Source organism: Pseudorasbora parva, chromosome 3, assembly GCF_024679245.1.
Source record: "Pseudorasbora parva isolate DD20220531a chromosome 3, ASM2467924v1, whole genome shotgun sequence".
NCBI classification, from domain to species: domain Eukaryota; kingdom Metazoa; phylum Chordata; class Actinopteri; order Cypriniformes; family Gobionidae; genus Pseudorasbora; species Pseudorasbora parva.
Window position 1 is genome coordinate 4,449,534 of NC_090174.1, and position 20,932 is coordinate 4,470,465.

Below are 20,932 nucleotides of genomic sequence, written 5' to 3' on the forward strand. Positions count from 1 at the left end.
AATAATGTGTATTTCTAGACAAAACACTGATATATTTTAATACATCTTGGTGCAAGTTGCATTGTTTAAATAGCTCAAACATGCATTGTAGTCTAGCCTCATCTGTGACACAAGGGATAAAAACATTTATAAATCAATAATTAAAGTAATGGTGCTCTACCATTCTGATCAGTGCCTATGTGATATGTTTTAATTGTTCTAATCATAAAATGTGATGAAATATGTTGCCTTAAACTAGTGATGGGCAGAGTGAGGCTTCATGAAACAGTTGAAACAAATGTGCCATATTGTGTCGCAAGTTTAGAAACAATCCGACTCCCGTCTCTACGGCGACCCCTAGTGGTTTTTATAAAACCAAAAATGTTTTAACATCTGTCTGAAAACTACATAATCTTGGGTTTGCGACCAGTACTCTCCTCATTGTGAATAACTATAGGGTTTTTTATCGTGAAAAATTAAGATTAATAAAAGAAATAAAGCCACAATGTGTTACATAACATTTTTATTTAAAAATATGAATTGCTCTGCTGTTGAAGGACTTTGCTGACTACTTTTTTACATATAGGCTAATTTCTTCAGACTTTGAAAAAATCCTCTCACAACGGACACTTGTTGTTGCCATGCACACATATTTTTGTTTTTTAGCAAGTGCATACAAATGAGGGGGAATTACTGCGCTCTCCAATAATGAATGGATCATGTGTTCTGGGCAATCTGCCTATCACAACACAATACACACATCTCACTTTATTTGGTGTTTCCAAATAAACACCAAATAAATAAACACCAAATGTACGGCATCTCTTATGTTCGTGGAGCCTCCATTGTTATATATATATATATAGATAGATAGATAGATAGATCATTTATATATCACCTATGAACCTATATAATTCTATATCTAATGGGCTGTGCTGCCTGTCACTTTCTAACTTAGCCTATATAAATATTTCACTATCCTAGCTATCTGTCACTCTCTCAAATAAGTCAACATATCTCATTTAAATCTATCCTAAATAGAACGAACCAAAGTGCACCATAAATCTCACGTATCTCTCCTCTCACAAAAACCGGTGAAGATGCATTCACTTTTAAACTGTGGGGAATTAGGGTCATAGATTTGACTGTGGTTTGTTCCCGCCCCGTCAATCAAACACAGTTTCAACAGGCGCACCTGATGAAACACTTGAAGCTTCATTTAGTCGTAGTCATGTGACATGGGTGTTTTAAATCACAGTTCAGAGCATTGTTTCGAAATATCTCCACGTCGGGATCTCTGCAAAGCTTCGAAACGTCAGCTTTGTGTCAGCCATCCCTAATAAAAACATGTTCTACAGGTATACATTGTCCAATGTGACCTGTAAAATGATAGTGGGTGTACAAGTAACGGTGGGAAAAAAGCAACGGGAAATGAGTGCTGATGCCTCAAAATCATTTAAAAAGGTGTTTATGCAGCCAGATGGGTGGTGTAATCTCTCCTCTGCCTTAAACCTGATGCCCTTTTCCACTGATAAAAGTGGTGACCATCAGCAGTTACACAACATTGGTGTGCATCAAGGTTCAGTATTTGGTCCCCTGCTCTTTTCATCTTTCTCATTTTGTTCACTCAAAAGCATATGGCTTCACCAGTCACTGTAGCTTTAACCATTACTCTAACCTGATGACTCCCGCTTATCTTTTTCCTCTGCTTACTTTACATTTGAGTCCGGAAGAAATGTCAGCCTTTTAAACCCATCAATCAACCACATTGTTATCTGTGTTCCACAAGACAAAACCAAGGTGGCTCTGTACTTTACTACCCACATCAACCTCTGATAAAAGTGTTTGACTAGGAACATAATGCTCCAGATTGGCCACACTTGCCTTTAGATTTAAGTGTCAGCTATTAAAATAAAATAGCATTTAGATTCATCACAATGTTTAAATACACAAGAGTTTATTAACATTAAATAAAATAAAATAAACAGTACCCATTGCACATTCTGTACAGTCTAAGCATGTCTGTTTCTTCTCTGATCAATGTTCTCAGTGTAACAAACACAGTCAAGGTCTGCAGGCTTTAAGGGAACACTAAAACATTTCCAGAGGGGCGTGCTTTCATGTTTGCTGTAGCTCAGAGTGGTTTGTTACACTGTAACTCCCATGATGCTTCAGTAAACTTGGACGACTTCATCCCATTCCCTCACAGGCCAGACTCCGTTCTCCTGCACGTTGGACGGGGAGCTCTTCCAGTCCCAGGTTTTCACAGGAACGTTCCAGTTGGGTCCATAGTTGGCCCTCACATAGTCCTCAGTCTCACAGGGAACTTGGACCTTCAGCTCCATCAGCTCGGTCCAACACAGACTGAATCGTGGGAACACGTATCTGGCAGGAAACAATATAAACATAAGACATTTCATGAAAGAAAAAGCTGATTTTCTCTAGAGCTTTCCACATTAGTTAACCTTGTTATTAGTTACAGTTATCTTGCTTTACACAACACTTATTGTGACACTAGTGTGTTTATAGGTGCCCTAGAATGATTTGAAACAATATGTTAAATTGTTCTCTGATATCTACATAGAGGGTATGTGGCTTATTTAAGGGCAAAAATTGTTCAGATACAGTTTTACAGGTCCATTTACAACCCTATAAATTGTCCCTAGGATGTAATGCTCTGTTTTTGCCTTATTTAGAAGAGTCATGAATATTAAAATTGAGCTCTGCTCTGATTGGCTTATTTCAGCAGCTCAGTGAAGCGGCTCGTGAGTTCTGACAGAACACAGACCGACTGAATGACACAGCAGAACATCTCAAATGGAGATTGATAAAATGCATACTTGTTTATTGCGTTCGTGCAGTTGCCAGATTTCAGTAATTTAAATCCCCCAAACAGAGCTTTTCTGTGAAAAGAACACATCCAGAGTTTTACCTAAACATGTCCTATCTGGCAGCCATATGCACGCAAGCTCTCTCCTGTGCGAAGATTTTAATTTCCGTGCAGTCTAATCTTTTGCTTTTGACTATGGTTTCTCCAGTTGGCACTGATGATTGTCGTTTGGACCTTTCTGGATTATATATTTGATTCGCCTTCCAGTTGCTGTTAGTAAAGGCTGTAAATGATCCGCCACCTGCAGCATCCTCACATCACTAGCCCTGACTCCTCCTTTATGTATACAGAGGTGGTGTAATATTATGCAGAAATCCACCAGTACCACTCAAATAACACATTATTACAAGCGTATCATTGTAATTCGGCCTAAGGTAAGGATATTCGAACATGGGCTGGTTATGTACTTGCTCAGAAATTGATTTTGGATAATTTTTAACCAAAAAAAAAAAAAAGTTACAGTCTGCAGCTTTAAAATCAATGTTTAATTGATATAAGAAAACGCTCCAATACTCACTTGAATTTTTTTCCACTCTTTGCCTGAGTGCCTCCATTCCAGACAATGTCACCTTCTTCATAAAAAAAGAAAATGTCCAGTTTCACATCGTTTCCCTGAAAGGAGAGCTCCAAACTGTCCTCAACCTGAAATTTTAATAAATGAAGGGTGAAAAATCTATCAATAAATTCAATTCAACCTATTTTAGTGAGCATTAAGCATTATGATATATCTTTGATGACGATTTAAAGGTGCCATGTGTAAAAATTGAGGTAAAAATATCCAAAAAATGACCTACATGCATCAAAAGAATGAGAATAAATAAGGGCGATGATGTCATTAAAAAAATGTCAAGTTATAGTGCTGCAGAGATATCAACCTTAATTAGCAGTAGCATTACTAGCCCCGGCCCGACAGGTGTCGTAATACCAGTCTTGGCCATGGGAGGCGGTATGCGGGCAACATAACCACCAGCCAACCTGGCGTACTTGAACCTGATGTCAATCGTGTGGAAAGTACAGCCCACTACTTCATTTCAGTTCAGGGAAGAGAGTGGACGGATGGCCGAAGCCCTTGGCCCCTTAAATGTATCTGATATGATAAAAATAGCTGTTTTTACCTGACAGGAAAAAGCGGAAGTGCGGGCGCCCGGTGTCCCGTCCCGTCATAATAAAAGTCCCGGTACTCGCGAGCCGTTTAGTATAGGCGCCCTCCAGTGGACGATAAGTTGCATAGTGCACTTTTAAACACGGCCCACACAGTGGCCTATTATAATGTATTATTTTAACAATAAAAAGACATTATCTGAAGTTTATCTGTAAGGTTTGTAAGTATATACTGAGTGTTTATTGTACTAAACTGAATGTGTGCTCATCAAAAACAATTAATTTAGGATGAATTTTATTACTGTATAGCCCCTTTCACACTGCACGTCGGACCCGCAATATTCCCGGAACATTGCCGGGTCGCCTTCTGTGTGAAAGCAACCATGTCCCGGGATTGATTACCGAATTGAACCCGGGTCGGGGACCTAGTAACATTGCGGTATTCGACCCGGGACGAGCGCTGTGTGAACAAAAGCCAAAACTAATGCCGCAATGTGTACGTAGTTATCGTGCGACTCCTAGAGCTTGTTTTTTCAATAATACAACCCTGCAGTGCCAGAAGAGCTCGTCTGTGTTTTAAACGCAGAGAGTGTTCGTATACATAAGAAACTAAAATTAAACAAGCAGAAATGTGCACAAACTGGACACAAGTCGAGACCACGGAGCTCCTTACTATCCGCGCTGAAGCTGAGATCGCTCGCCATTATACGTCACATCCGGATGTCACGTGTCAACTCGACCCGGGACCGTTACGGGTTGTGTGTGAAAGCGCACATATTACGGTATTTGGGACCGTAATCTAGCGGCCCGGGAACAAATGCCGGGTCGAATTATCCGTGTATTTGCCGGAATCGCAGTGTGAAAGGGGCTTATCAGGATTTTTTTTGGAGGGAATTCAGAGAATTTTGAGGGAAAATGTGCTTGATTGTCACAACTGTCACAATGTAAAAAAAAAAAAAAAAACATTAACAGTTGTTAAATTTGATTTTGGGCTGAAATATTGGGACATCCAATATGACAGTCTAATCTTATTATCTCAATAACTGCAGCTCTCTTTCTATGAAATATAGTAATGAAAATTTAATTATTTACTTGCATAAATCATAATGGTTTTGAAGGAACACATGACTAGTATAACACATATAATGTAACTTGACGTGGTACTTATCAGAATATATTTACTGTAATGTAAATAGTTAAGGTTAACTATTATATAGAAATACTATTATATATTATATTATATAGGTTTCCCTGCCAGTGTTGTTTATAAAATGTTTTCAGCCACTGACAGATTTTTTGATAATTTTCACAAAAATTGCATGGCCCCAAAATATTTTTTGTATGACTATGCATTATATCAAAAGAAAGAACAGAGCCTCTGCTTTTAAACAACAAAACGTTTTTTTCAAGCATTCTTTAATTATCAAAACTTGAATGTAACATTTTGAGCAAAAAGCTGAGAAAAATCACATTTTTGTCAAAGAAGGGATTCAGAGCGATGATCAAACACAGATGGACCATAGGCACTTGAGTTATTTTGTTCTGTTGTTTAATATGATATATGAGTTTTGATCAGGAGTTTCAGGTCTCTTTCAGATGATCTATAATAGCACCCCTATCCTATAACAGTGAAAACACGGAAAGCTGGAAATTTCCGTCAATGGCGGGAAAAGAGTTAAATAGTTTAAAGTTTAAAGGGATATTTGACCCTAAATTTCTAAATATCTACTTTTGTGGTCAACAGAAACTCATACAGGTTTGAAACAAAGTGAGGCTGATGACATGACATGACAGATTTTTCATTTTTGGGTGAACTATCACTTTAAAGTGAATCCTACCTAAAATATGAATGGCGTTAGAAGTAACAGATCAGCAGAATTAAAGGTCTGATCTGGTTTATGGTCAAATTAAAAATTAAAACCAAAACAAACTGTTTACCATGCGTCTTATCTGGTACAACTCTTTCACAGTGTTTTTTATATCTAGAACACTGAGTCCTCTTGCTGGCCGAAATATTAAGTAAGTACAAAGTCCCTTTCAAGGACAGTCTGTTCACTCGGCGGACATATTTGCAACACCTCTGGACAGCGGTTTCAGGGATACAAAACCAGGTCCAGTCTGTTTGACTGGGGGAATCCTGAAATCTCAAAACTCCTTACCTTCCCGAACTTGTGTTTCAGTGGGAGACCAGCCTTCTGAAACGCCTGAGTGATGTCATGCCTATAATCCTTGATCCAAATGCCCAGATCGACATCTTTACTGTAAGGAATGATATTACACTGCCTGTACCAACCTGTGTGAAAAACACACACACACACACACACAATTAGGGATCAACACTAAAAGTGGAGCTGTTAAAGGGGTCCTATTATACCACCTTTTTTTACAAGATGTAAAATAAGTCTCTGATGAGTGTGAGTGTGTGAGCAAAAAGCTGAGAAAATCATGTTTTTGTCAAAAGACTTTGTCTGGATGTGATTCGGAGCGATGATCAAACACGGATGGAGTAGATGGAGTCCATCAACACCCCAAAGCTTCACAGTCCTAGAGCTCGTCCAGGGGCCATATTTCATTCAGTAACATTAGACAGTTTTGATTTATATGCTGTTTAATGCATATGATCATATGCATCTGATTACATGATATCGCTTGTTTCTGCTTTTTGACCTGTGTTTTGATCAGGGTATTTTGTACTCTTTCAGAAGATGTGTCATAGTGCCCCCCTACTTTATAACAGTGAAATCCAGAAAATTTCAGCTTTTAAAGAGCAGAGTTAAAGGGTTAGTTCACCCAAAAAAGAAAATTCTGTCATTAATTACTTACTCTAATGTCGACCTGTAAGACCTCCGTTCATCTTCAGAACACAAATGAAGATATTTTTGTTGAAATCCGATGGCTCAGAAAGGCCTTTATTGACACTAATGTCATTTCCTCTCTCAAGACCCATAAAGGCACTAAAGACGTCGTTACAAAGCCCATCTCACTACAGAGGCTCTACAATCATTTTATGAAGCCACGAGAATAGTTTGTGTGCGCAAAAAATAAATAAAGACATATAGTAATGGGCCGATTTCAAAACAAAGATTCGAATGGTTATGAATCAGCACATCGATTAATGATTCGGATCGCCAATGTCACGTGATTTCAGCAGTTTGGCGGTTTGACACGCGATCCGAATCATGAATCAATCCGCTGAATCATAACGGTTTGAATCTTTGTTTTGAAATCGGCCCATAACTTTATATAAGTCGTTATTTAGTTGTTGTTTTTTTTGTGCACAAAAACTATTCACATTGCTTGAAATGTGTTTCTCGCAGAAACCATTCACTTCGTCTTCACACACTGTCTTAAAACATCAGTGTATCGCCACGAGCCACAGGGTTCAATATGGATTCGTATGTGTGTGTTTTTTACTCTCATAGAAATACACCCCATTGACATGCATTATACGAGCAACGGTTGGAGTTAAACATCTTCATTTGTGTTCTACTAAAGAAGCAAACACACCTACATCTTGGATGCCCTGGGGGTCAGCAGATAAACACACATTTTTGAGTGAACTATCCCGTTAAGCCATTTTATGAAAAACACACTTTTTCGAACTTCTCCTAGGCCTGTGCTCTGATTTTCATGAAAATTTAACAAGATCATCTTCATTTGTCAAACCATTCTCGAATATTGTGTGAAATAATTTGAGGAAGAATTGATTGATTGATTGATACACCTAGTAATATGAAAGATGGACCTTTCTGTATATAATTTCTGAACAGTTTAGCCAAAACTCTTGAGATTCGGTGCTGCATGCCGAGTCAAACGATACACAATTTTCCCATTGTTTTGTTGTAAAATGCTATTTGACCGATTGACACGAAATTTTGTCATTGTAACCTCACTCTGACCACACCACATCGATTTCGTAACAGTGCCACCTATTGGTCAAAAATGATAAACCATTAAATCATATGACTAGTGATTTCATTGATAACTTTTCAGACAAATTTCCTAAAATCATGCTCCCAGCCAGGTTGGTCTTCTTTATGCTTGGCCCCTTTAATTACTGCTTCCAGCTATACTGTTTGTTTGTAACCCCTTAAAGGGGGGGTGAAATGCTGTTTCATGCATACTGAGCTTTTTACACCTTTAAAGACTTGAATTCCCATCCTAAACATAGACAAAGTTTCAAAAACTAATGTTGGACGTTTGATGGAGTATTTCTGTGTCAAAAATACTCCTTCCGGTTTCTCACAAGTTTCGGCGAGTTTTTTTCGAGTATGGGTCTACTTGACGTTAAATAGATCGGAAGGTCCTTGTATGGGCTGTACGGGCTCTTCTCCCGGTAGGGTGCGCGCGCGCGTAACTAGAGCGAGAGAGAGGAAATGCACGCTGTAAACAGTCTCTCAGGTGAAGATCCAGTCATCCGTGAACACTTCTGACGCGCCCTATGGTTGCACCGCGCTCCACTTTATTCCTATGGGTGACTTCAAGCGACTTCAACGCTTCAGCACAGCATTCCGGGAAGGCAGCGCTGCATTTGAACCCGATTTGAACGCAGAAATGACGGGAAGCTACAAGGCATCGCTTCAGTCGCGTCGCAAAGTGGATTTCCACGGTCACTGCTGTCACAGGACTTCACCAAATCATACCAAAGAAGTGTGTTTTTGACAGAGCGGTCCCAGCGATAAAGTTCGGTCCTGCTTTGGAAGCAGCCGGTGAGTTAAACTGCTTCAAATGTCTGTGCTGTTGCTTATCGTCGCGTGAGTAAACATCAGTAAACGACACGATCGCGTGCTTCGTCATTCAAATGCGCTAACGGTTACTCCATTGCTGTTCTGTGTATAACGTTACACTAGTCTGACTCTGACGTGCAAAACCGTTTTGCTTGCTACTGCTAAGGTTTAGTCACATACAATAGTCCATAAACCGAATCATGTCCTCATAAACTGCGCGTAAAGACACACAAAGGCCCCTAAATACAGTACATACCACAGAGACGGACATCCTGATGTTGTCGTTTCTCCTGTTCAATTTATTTCTCCTTCAGATTTGATTGTGGATCATTATCTGTATTAGCTGAGATAGCTGAGCTGGGTTTCTCCACGCTTGAGGACGTCACCGCTTTGCGCGCTTGTCATTCTTTAGCTCCGCCCACACGATACGCCTCCAGGCGCTCGGGTTTTTCTGGAAAGACTCGGTACAGCCCATATTTCTTTTATAAATATGATAAATCTAAAGACTTTTCGGAGATATGAAGGATGCAATACTACTCTATAGGTACTCAAGATTGACATTAGATTGACTGAAACTGAGTGTTTCACCCTCCCTTTAATAGTTTGGCCTAAAATAATGATACTGATCTCTTTATGTTTGGTCATGCTAATGTTTTTGTGTCAGCCATACAGGATATGCATTGGTGTGCTATTTTATGAAATGTGGTATGTGTAATTGGCCATTCTGATTTATTTGGTCAATTGTTCTTGGTCAATGCTCAAAGATACCATATTGTGTGCTCCCTTTTGCAAGCGTGTCATTTTTATTTCACTGAAAGTACAAGTTATTGAACTCCTACAAAATTAATAGGATCTTCACCAAATGTGTCTCAGATTTGTTTTACATGAACATGCTGGCCAAAAATCATCAAAAGGTTTTTGACACACCTTATCATTCTTGTGTGCAACACAAGTTTAAAGCAGTTTTATAACATTATTATAAGATATTTTGCTAATGGATTTTGGACTGCTATATTCTGTCAAACTTTTTTTTGCCAATGGTGTGACTGGTCACATGATGCTGTAAGTTCATCATATCAGAGTGATTTCTGACGGATCATGTGACACTAAAGATTGGAGTAATGATGCTGAAAATTCAGCTTTGATCACAGGAATAAATTACACTTTACTATATTACTATATTACAATATCTAACAGCTATTTGGAAGTGTAATAATATTTTTACAATATTAACTTTTACTGTGTTTTAGATTAAATAAATGCCTTGGTAAGCAGAAGAGACATCTTTCAAAACATTAAAATAAATCATTATTCCAAACTTTTGACCCAACCCGATCACACATAAATGCGTATAAATAGTACGAGTGTGCAATGTCGTGCAATGTATACGCCAAAACTCATTTTGGCGTGCATATGATACGCTGTTTTTCGCATGCATGTGATACGCACTTTATGGCGTATATATGCAAGCTCTCTTGGGTAGGTTTAGGGTAGTGGGGTGGGGGGTTCGTAAGTATAATACGCCATAAAATGCGTATCATATGCACGCGAAAAACAGTGCATCATATGCACGCCAAAATGAGTTTTGGCGTATACATAGGTTAATTTATTGTATTTAAAATCAGAGGTGTCAAGTAACGAAGTACAAATACTTCGTTACCTTACTTAAGTAGAAATTTTGGGTATCTATACTTTACTGGAGTAGTTATTTTTCTGCCTACTTTTTACTTCTACTCCTTACATTTTCACGCAATTATCTGTACTTTCTACTCCTTACTTTTTAAAAATAGCCTCATTACTCCTCTTTCATTTCATCTTGTTTAAAAAAAAAACTATGCAGATAAATCGCGTCATCCTGATAGTGTGAATTTGATTGATGAGAAGTGTAAACATATACCATTCCAACACCCTATTGGTTACTACGCGATCCATCGCGCCTGCACATGACTCAAAGCACAAATCACACTCAGTGTTGCCAGATTGGGCGGGTTCCAGTGGACAAGCACGCACTTTCAGTCAATCAGCAGCAGACGCGCTCATTCATGACAGCACGATAACTCGTCGTAGATGTATATTCAAGTGATCGCTATGCTAAAGTGGCATGCATACAGTATATATATATATTATATATATATATATATATATATATATATATATATATATATATATATATATATATATATATATATATATATATATATATATATATATATATATATATATATATAATATATATACACACAAGCCCTTTTCTACAGTAAGGAATGGGAGAGTGAACCAACTCTCAAACGTGGATTACACCTGTGACTTGAAGACTCTTTATAAATATAATCATGATTCCTGTCCATCATAATATACACACTCAGGACATCTGCTCTAGCAACCCCAACAGCTGCTGAAAGAGGTTTGAATCAATGATGAATCAGTTTTGACTGGGCTAAGTGCATGTTCTATGAACTTCACAAGGGTACTGTAGTTTTGTCAGAGCAAAGCTAAGCACATTGTTGTTATTTTTTTTGTCTGCGGATTATTGTACAGTATCAATGAATTACGCATTTTGGCAGTGGTGTGTTTTAACGTGTGAAATGCCTGTTAATTATGTGCTTTTTCTAATCTCTTATATTGGGCACTGTTTGCACTTAAAGTTGCTTATTCAATAAAATTTCATCACATTATTTTAGCAGTTTTGGTGACTTTTGAGCCCTGCACAGGCCCTGCACAATCCTTCTTATGACACACTCCTGCAGTCATTAAAATCGTTCAGCTTTGTTTGTAATGTCCAAGTAGTTATATTTCGTTTAGTTTCTTTATTAAAGTTAATTTAGAAAAATGTTTGGATAATTTGTTTGTTTGTTAATTTTTAACAAAGTGACAACCAAGCAGTCAGCGGCCGACAGTGGGTATGAGGTTAGGGGTGTAAAAAAAGTCAGGGCCCGTTGGGCTCTAAATCGTCGACTCAATCTGGCAACACTGATCACACATGTATCCTACATTTACGTTCCGATAAAGGTTATTGATAACATTACTTATAGGCAACTAGTCATCATATCTTCCGCTTCAGAAAACACATGTTAATGCTTAGCAGTACACATAATGGCATATTTCCATTGTACTAAAATGCATTCATTTTCAATGGGTATATATGCGGCTGAAACAGTTAGCCAGTGCCTCCCAAATATTTCAACATTAACATTTTAATATAACATTATAGTCATTATGGCCTTTAGAAAAATGTTTTTGAGGAGGTGGGGTAGTGCACTATAGGCCCCTGTGGTGTGGCCTAAGCTTTTGTCTTTAATGGCATTTTTTTCCTTACATTACTTTTATTTTTATACTTTAAGAAGTTTTGAAAACCAGTACTTTTACACTTTTACTTAAGTAAAAAGCTTGAGTTGATACTTCAACTTCTACAGAAGTATTTTTAAACCCTAGTATCTATACTTCCACTTGAGTAATGAATGCGAGGACTTTTGACACCTCTGTTTAAAAGGAGTTTAAAGGGATAGTTCACCCAAAAATAAAAATTGTCCCATGATTTACTCTCCCTGAAGTCATCCTAGGTGTATATGACATTCTTTTTTCAGATGAACACAATCAGAGTTATATTAAAAAAAGTTTTGGATTTTCCAAGCTTTATAATGGCAGTGAATTGTTGCCTCATTTATGAAGTCCATAAAAGTGCATCTAGCCATCATATAACTGCTCCACACGACTCCGAAGGCCTTCTGAATTAAAGTGGCGCATTTGTGTAAGAAAAATATCCATATTAAAAACTTTATATCTGGCTTCCGGCCGATCACTTTCCGTATTCAACTTACGAAAAAGTGTAGCCCCTCTTGTAGTTCAAAATGTCTGACGACATTGCATACCAGTTTTTTTTCTGATCTGGCGGAAATTAGATAATTTACTTCATGAAGTTTTAAATATGGATATTTTTCTTACACAAATGCACCACTTCAATTCAGAAGGCCTTTATTAACCCTCCGGAGCTGTGTGGAGCAGTTATATGATGGCTAGATGCACTTTTATGGACTTCATAAATGAGGCAACAATTAACTGCCATTATAAAGCTTGGAAGATCCAGGACTTTTTTAATATAACTCTGATTGTATTCGTCTGATAGAAGAATGTCATATACACCTAGGAAGGCTTGAGGGTGAGTAAATCAAGGGATCATTTTCATTTTTGGGTGAACGATCCCTTTAATGTGATTTTCAGAGCTTCTTACCGAGACAGGTTCCACTGCTGAGCCAGAAAGGGACTCCGAGCACAGAGAGCACTTTGGAAGCGAGATGAAGCAGACTTTTAGCCCTCATCTTAAAGTCCACAGCCTCTGCAGATGTGTCTTCTGGATACAGCTGCACAACAATATTTTGACACTCAGGCCAAAGATATGAATCACTTAAACCAGACAAAACAGTCCAGTTAGAGCTGCACGAATCAGGATAAAGTGAGAATCACCCTTTTTTTGGTTTCAAACAGAGATCATGTATCATCCACGATTCTGAATAAAAAGCCAAACAAAATAGCATGTCATTTACTAGAGGGTCTGACAAAATGTTAATTGCTGCAGTAAATGTAATAAATATTGAATTACAGGGCTTCTCACTTTATTTTCCCGCTTGATCGTACGTGTCAAAGGTTTAATAGACTGAGCCGAATCACAAAGGTGTTTCAAACCAGATCACAATCTTTTAACAATTAATAGTGCAACTCTAAGGGTGCGTTCACACTTGTCATATTTGGTTGGATTAAAACAAACCCTGTTGCGATTGCTCGGTTATTGCGGTTCATTTGAACATGTGAACACTGCCATCCGAAGCCTGGTGCTCACCAAACAATCGGACCGAGAGCGCTAAAAAGATGTGTCTCGGGCCGCTTCCAAACGAACTCTGGTGCGGTACGATTGATATATGAACGCAACACGGACCAAAGACATGTAAACGGACCAAAAACCGGACGTAATGTCACAAGATGCGACCCATAGTCAGCTGATTTGAGGACACGGAAAGATCGTGTATCCAAATTGAGTAACGTTAACGTTAGACATCACATATCAGCTCGGAAAGGCATTTATTTTCAATAAAAATTGAGAAAATATTGGAAACGTGGAAATAAAGCATCTAACGTGTTTAATAATAAGTGTTTCTCAGTTAGGGTAGGTAAACAGACGTGCTGAATTAGAGATGATAAAAGTGAGTGGGTCTTGTCCCACCCACAATGTTTCCGACGCCCATGGTCCAATTATATTAGATCTTCAAACATTTAGATTTCCCATCAAACATCAGTACCTGGTAGAAGGCCTTGGCTTCTCTACTGCGACACTCCAGAAAGCGACTGCTGGAAAACTCACGGAGGAAACCAGAGAAGTTTTTCGGGATTCTTACATCAAGCCCATCGAGAGTGGTCAGAATGAGCTCTGGCCTGGAAAAGTCATCGGATGAAAAAATGAATGTCTTTCCATACACTTATCATTTACATCTGTAGTGTGCGAGTTAATATGCAAGATAACATAATACATAATTACCTAGCCTAACTAGTAGATATTCTTCATCATATACGTATCATATTTAAGACATTCATCACATCATTTTTTTCTTACCCTTTTAGTTATAAAGGGTTAGTTCACCCAAAAATGAAAATTACCCCATGATTTAGGGTGCTTTCACACCTACCTTGTTTGGTCCGGATTTTCTGACTTTTCAGTTTGGTACGAACCAAAACAACAGGTGTGAAACCTCCCTCGGTCCGGACCAAACAGAAGAAATTTGGTCCGACGAAAAGAGGTAGTCTCGGTCCGGACCAAACAGAACAAAGGTTCGGTTCGTTTCTTGTGTGAAAGCATTTTCTGTATAGTTCGGACTTTCAGACCATTTACAGGAAGTTTAAAAAAAAGAGCAAAGTATTTCTGACGATGCTCAGGGTTTTTGTGGATATTGTAAAACGTTAATCCATGTTTATTTTATTTGCTGTTGTCACAGCACACAGCACAGCAGATAGACGCATGTTGCAATTCAGTCCTACAAAAGGCGGCCGCGCCACTGTGTGACGTCACATGAAATCGAAGAATATGCTGATTTGCTACTCAAAAAAAACATTTCTTATTATTATCATTTGAAAACAGTAGTGCTGCTTCAAATTTTTGTGGAAACCGATATTTTATTTCAGGATTCTTTGATGAAAGAATCCTGAAAGAATCTTTGAACAGAACGTTAAAAGTTCAGCATTTGTTTGAAATTATAAACATTATAAATGTCTTTAATGTCACTTTTGATTAATTCAATGCATCCTTGCTGAATAAAATTATTAATTTCCTTGAAGAAATGTACAGTAGTGTTAACGTGCCGAGTTTGTATGCAAATTTTAGTGATCAACTGATTTGATTTAGTCCTTATCATAATTTCTGCAAACAGGAACACCGATGGAAAACATTTTTGCACTCGTCATTTGTGCGCACATGCAATAATCATAATGTCACCTGTCAAACGCCCCGGCATGACGGCCAAAGTCCAGTTTCCCGAAGGAGGCAAAGGTCCGGTCCAAACCGTCTCTCAGCCGGAGCGGGCCGTGCCAGAGGAACTTCCCACTGCGCTCATACAGAACAACCACATGAACCAGGCGGCTGTTAAAGCGGAACAGGAAGTGCAGTGGGATTTCTTTGGACGTCAGATCGTCCATGCTGATCAGCCTGGGATCTTTTCCACGAATCTCCATCAGCTCCAGACCGCGCTCAGCTGCCGCATCCAATAGGGCGGCCTGCACCAACACAGAGGAGTATAATTAGTCTATTCTTGAGTTAAACTCGGTGTGGGTCATTTAAAGTTTTAACAGCCCACCCTTAAAGTATTTTCTCCATTCATTTCTCCCACAGGGATTGAAAAAAACCTTAAAACACATGAATCAAGACAATCAATCACAACATAAACTATAATATGAATAGGACAAAAAATAGAAAGGTAAAAATGAAAAGCTACTCATTTAAAATTTTTGAATAGATATAAAAATTATATATTAAAGTGTTAATGTGTTAATTCAAAATTCTTAATGCATTAAAAAATTTAACACAAATAACTCAAATAAATTACTGAAACACAAAGTTTTGTCATTAACAATGTACGTCACAAAGTCAGATGATCTTGGAAGTCGAGAGATTCAAATCAGAGTTTATCAAAAGGTGCAATTAATTCTATTCACAACCCTGTATACACACACACACACACACACACACAAATATTATACAGTATTTTAGTAGACTGACTCAATTACGTCATTCGCAGTGCTTTATGGGAGTGGGCGGAGCTAAAGAGCTATTTTGGTGCACTTGGTAAGACTCTGATGGGTGAAATTGTCTGTAAAGCATCATAGGTAGTGTAGTTTTTTTTTTTACCACAAATTCCACTGTTAAAACATGATTATTTTACAAACAAGTAATGTGTTCTGACGACTTAGACAATACAAATAGCATTGAGTAACAACACTGTAGCTCAGGTCTGTGTTTAATGGTTTATAAGTTATTGTTAAAATCGCCATGGAGAAAAAGAGCGATATTTACTTCCCGAACCCGACTGTTGCACTTTTAATAATAATAAAAAGGTACGATTTTTAAAGTTTCTTCTCAAATTTCATGTCCCAGTCATAATTTATTTGGTAGCTTCATGGTGATACAAGTTTTGGTTGGATGTACATAATCCCTTATTTATCCCCCAGGATCAATAACATAACCCCACTGAATTGATTTCTATTGATTTCCTCACGTCATATTTCCAGAGATTTCCATACAGAGCAAAGGTGGTGAAGTCTCTGTGTGTGCAGAGGAAACTGCAGTGGGGCTCTTTCAGCTGACTGTCCCGATAAAGAACGGCATCCTGGGACAGGAGGTTCAGAGAGGCGGTGTCGATCAGAAACACAGGCAGTTTAAACCTATGGACCAACCCCAGGAACTTCTTCAGCAAATGCTGGATTAGGAAAAACACACAAGACAATAAATTAGGAGTGGTGGAATAATGCCTTATCCAAGTCTTACATATCTTGAGATGAAACAGAGTGCAGTGTCTGGACAATACAGACTAAAGCAGAGTGTAGAGTAAAGTTTTCATCTTTACTATTAAAGTAGACTCACCCAATGCGCCTCTTTCCCAGACAGATATCCTTTACCGCTCAAGACGTCAAGCGCATTCTGCAGTGACAGAAAAAATATCATTATAACAGGAGAGAACGACAGAAAGACAGGCAGATAGATAGAATGACAGACAGAACAACAGACTGACAGAACGACAGACTAACAGAACGACAGATAGACAGACCGACAGACAGAATGACGAATGACAGACAAATAGACAGACAGACAGAACAACAGACAGGCCGACAGACAGAACGACGAATGACAGACAAATAGACAGACAGACAGAACAACAGACAGGCCGACAGACAGGCCGACAGACAGAACGTCGAATGACAGACAAATAGACAGACAGACAGAACAACAGACAGACAGAATGACAGACAGAACGACGAATGACAGACAAATAGACAGGCAGACAGACAAAGAACAACAGTAAGACAGAACAATATATAGACAGACAGACAAACAGACAGACACACAGAACGACAGACAGACAGAGACAAAACGACCGACAGAAGGAGAGACAGGCAAGCAGGCAGACAGACAGACGAATGACAGACAAATTGACAGACAGACAGTACAACAGACAGACAGAACGAAAGATAGACCGAACGACAGAAAGACAAACGAACGACAGACAGACAGAACAACAGACAGACAGACAAACAAACGAATGACAGACAAACAGACAGAATGACAGATTGAGACAGAATGACAGACAGACAGACAGACAGACAGACAGAACGACGAATGACAGACAAATAGACAGAGACAGACAGACAGACAAAGAACGACAGACAGACAGAACGATATATAGACAGACAGACAGACAGACAGACAGAGACAAAACGACTGACAGAACGAGAGACAGGCAAGCAGGCAGACAGACGAATGACAGACAAATTGACAGACAGACAGTACAACAGACAGACAGAACGGAAGATAGACAGAACGACAGAAAGACAAACGAACGACAGACAGACAGAACAACAGACAGACAGACAAAACGATAGAACGATAGATGGATAGAACGATAGATGGATAGAACGATAGATAGATAGAACGATAGATAGATAGATAGATAGATAGATAGATAGATAGATAGATAGATAGATAGATAGATAGATAGATAGATAGATAGATAGATAGATAGATAGATAGATAAAACGATAGATAGATAAAACGATAGATAGATAAAACGATAGATAGATAGATAGATAGATAGATAGATAGATAGATAGATAGATAGATAAAACGATAGATAGATAAAACGATAGATAGATAAAACGATAGATAGATAAAACGATAGATAGATAAAACGATAGATAGATAGATAGATAGATAGATAGATAGATAGATAGATAGATAGATAGATAGATAGATAGATAGATAGATAGATAGATAGATAGATAAAACGATAGATAGATAAAACGATAGATAGATAAAACGATAGATAGATAAAACGATAGATAGATAGATAGATAGATAGATAGATAGATAGATAGATAGATAGATAGATAGATAGATAGATAGATAGATAGATAGATAGATAGATAGATAGATAGATAGATAGATAGATAGCCAAATGAACGACAGACAGACAGACAGACAAAACGAGAGACGGGCAGGCAGGCAAACAGACGAATGACAGACAGACAGACAAAGAACGACAGACAGACAGAACGATATATAGACAGACAGACAGACAAGCAGACAGAAGGACAGACAGACACACAGAACGACAAACAAAGAACGACAGACAGACAGAACGATATATAGACAGACAGACAGACAGACAGACAGAACGACAGAACGACAAATGACAGACAAATAGACAGACAGACAGACAAACAAAGAACGACGGACAGACAGAACGATATATAGACAGACAGACAGACAAACAGACAGAGACAAAACGACCGACAGAACGAGAGACAGGCAAGCAGGCAGACAGACAGACGAATGACAGACAAATTGACAGACAGTACAACAGACAGACAGAACGGAAGATAGACAGAACGACAGAAAGACAAACGAACGAACGACAGACAGACAGAACAACAGACAGATAGAAAGACAAACGAATGACAAACAGACAGACAGACAAAACGATAGAACTGTAGATAGATAGATAGATAGATAGATAGATAGATAGATAGATAGATAGATAGATAGATAGATAGATAGATAGATAGATAGATAGATAGATAGATAGATAGATAGATAGATAGATAGATAGATAGATAGAACGACAGACAGACAGACAGACAGACAAAACGAGAGACGGGCAGGCAGGCAAACAGACGAATGACAGACAGACAGACAAATGAACAACATGCAGAACGACAAACAAACATTTTGGATTATTATTCATGTTAAACAGTTGTGCTGCTTCAAGTCTGTGTGCAAACAAAAAAAATCCGGATTATTTGATGAATAGTAAGTTCATAAGAACAGCATTTATTATAATAATAAATATAACTTTGTAATATTTATTAACTGAATAAATGTTTTTACTGTCTTTCTTTTCTTTTCTTTCTTAAAAAAATACCTTGCACTTTTGAATGGCATTGTATCATGATTTCCCCCCAAAAATAGCAGTTAAAACATTTTCAACATTGATGATAATTAGAAATTATATTAGAATGATTTGTGAAGGATCATGGGACACTGAAGACTAGAGTAATGATGCTAAAAAATTCAGCTTTGACAACATGAATAAATTACACTTTAATATGTATATTACAGCAGAAACATAATATTTCACTGTTTTTTTAACTGTATTTTTAATCAAATAAACGCAGCCTTGCGGAGATTAAGAGACTAATTTTAAAAACATTAAAAAAATGTATTGACATGGGTATGACATGTATTACAAGGAGAGGGGGAAATATGAGGACATCACTCATGTCCCCACTTTTCAAAAGTTTAGGGGTTTAGGGGCAGTGCACAAAAACCTAACGTGTGTGTGTGTGTGTGTGTGTGTGTGTGTGTGTGTGTGTGTGTGTGTGTGTGTGTGTGTGTGTGTGTGTGTGTGTGTGTGTGTGTGTGTGTGTGTGTGTTCTTTTTGCGCAGTTGTGTCGTCACCTTTGTCTGTCTGTAGTTGTGGAGCTGGAAGAGCAGAAATATGGAGCTGGCAGCGATGAGGAGAGTCAACACTAATGTCCTGTTTATTCTAGCCATTAGAGCTGCTGCTGACCTCAGACACACACAGGAGGATCATACCTGTGCTCATACACACACACCTGGAGTCAGAGGGAAACAAACACACACCGGATGACATCTGTGCTCACAGCTGATAGCAGTTTTAACGTTATATTACTATCAATTCTGCACTCGCACAAGTAAAACGAGCAACAATAACGAATCGCTTCCTTCAACTTACCAGAATCACGAAAACGCCGAAAAACTGCTTTATTACAATCATTTATGAATGTATTCGTTCTGCCTGTGTTTTCCCAACAGAATCACAGCACACTGCCTGCGACCGTGCCCCACTAGGGACATGCGGTATGTGAAAACGCGTTGCAAAAATAGTCTGGAGACAGGATAGCTGAGCTGTGAAGGGGAAAATCTTTCATTCGCAACCAATGGCTGATGCCTCCTTTATGGTTTCCACTTTTTCTTGCTGAATTTAACTCTTTTATTTTATCCCTTAGACTTATACATAACAAAAAGTGGCAAATGTTTTGAAGCATAACGACAGTTTATTCAAAGATTTAATTTAACAATATTATTGTGTTTTTCCTTTTTTCTGGCTATAATTCCATATTTTGATGTCAGCAAATCCATAATATTCATGTTTCCTGTTTTTGTTATAATTAGCCGATTTATTGTAAGAGATATTACCATGTATGCTTCCCTGATCTTGTAGCTTGTTTCAGCCACATAATGAAACATTTTAAAAGATAATTGCGACTTTTTTTCTCGTTATTCCGAGTTTATCTATTTGAATGGAGAATCTCAAAAACTGCTTGCCAAACTCTCATTTAAATAACATATTTCAAATCAGTTTCTTATGCTCAAATAGCATTAAGAAAAGCTTATTTTTCAGGCTAACGAGCCAAGTGCATGTGCAGTTCTAAGCGCGAGTCTCAGCCTGGTTTCTATGAC

At 38.2% G+C, this 20,932-nt stretch overlaps 1 protein-coding gene across 1 annotated transcript; it reads right to left on the minus strand.

Moving 5' to 3' along the window:
* Positions 1 to 1,617: 1,617 nt before the first annotated feature.
* fktn (fukutin) lies at positions 1,618 to 20,324 on the minus strand. The gene is made up of 10 exons (XM_067437588.1): positions 20,205 to 20,324; positions 19,907 to 20,064; positions 16,817 to 16,873; positions 16,452 to 16,652; positions 15,176 to 15,453; positions 13,989 to 14,121; positions 12,926 to 13,055; positions 6,130 to 6,263; positions 3,387 to 3,511; positions 1,618 to 2,364 (listed from the first exon to the last, which is right to left on the minus strand). Exons 2-10 carry the CDS (start codon positions 20,000 to 20,002, stop codon positions 2,151 to 2,153), a joined length of 1,368 nt encoding a protein of 455 aa, XP_067293689.1. The 5' UTR covers positions 20,003 to 20,064; positions 20,205 to 20,324; the 3' UTR covers positions 1,618 to 2,150.
* Positions 20,325 to 20,932: the final 608 nt, after the last annotated feature.

Bases quoted from the DNA above. Each gene is read 5' to 3' on its own strand.
- fktn (XM_067437588.1), bottom strand. From the start codon at position 20,002: ATGGCTAGAATAAACAGGACATTAGTGTTGACTCTCCTCATCGCTGCC. The intron at 16,874-19,906 runs GTGACGACACAA...CTGTCACTGCAG, and splicing joins ACAACTACAGACAGACAAAG to AATGCGCTTGACGTCTTGAG. The intron at 13,056-13,988 runs GTACTGATGTTT...ATTGTTGTGCAG, and splicing joins AAGCCAAGGCCTTCTACCAG to CTGTATCCAGAAGACACATC.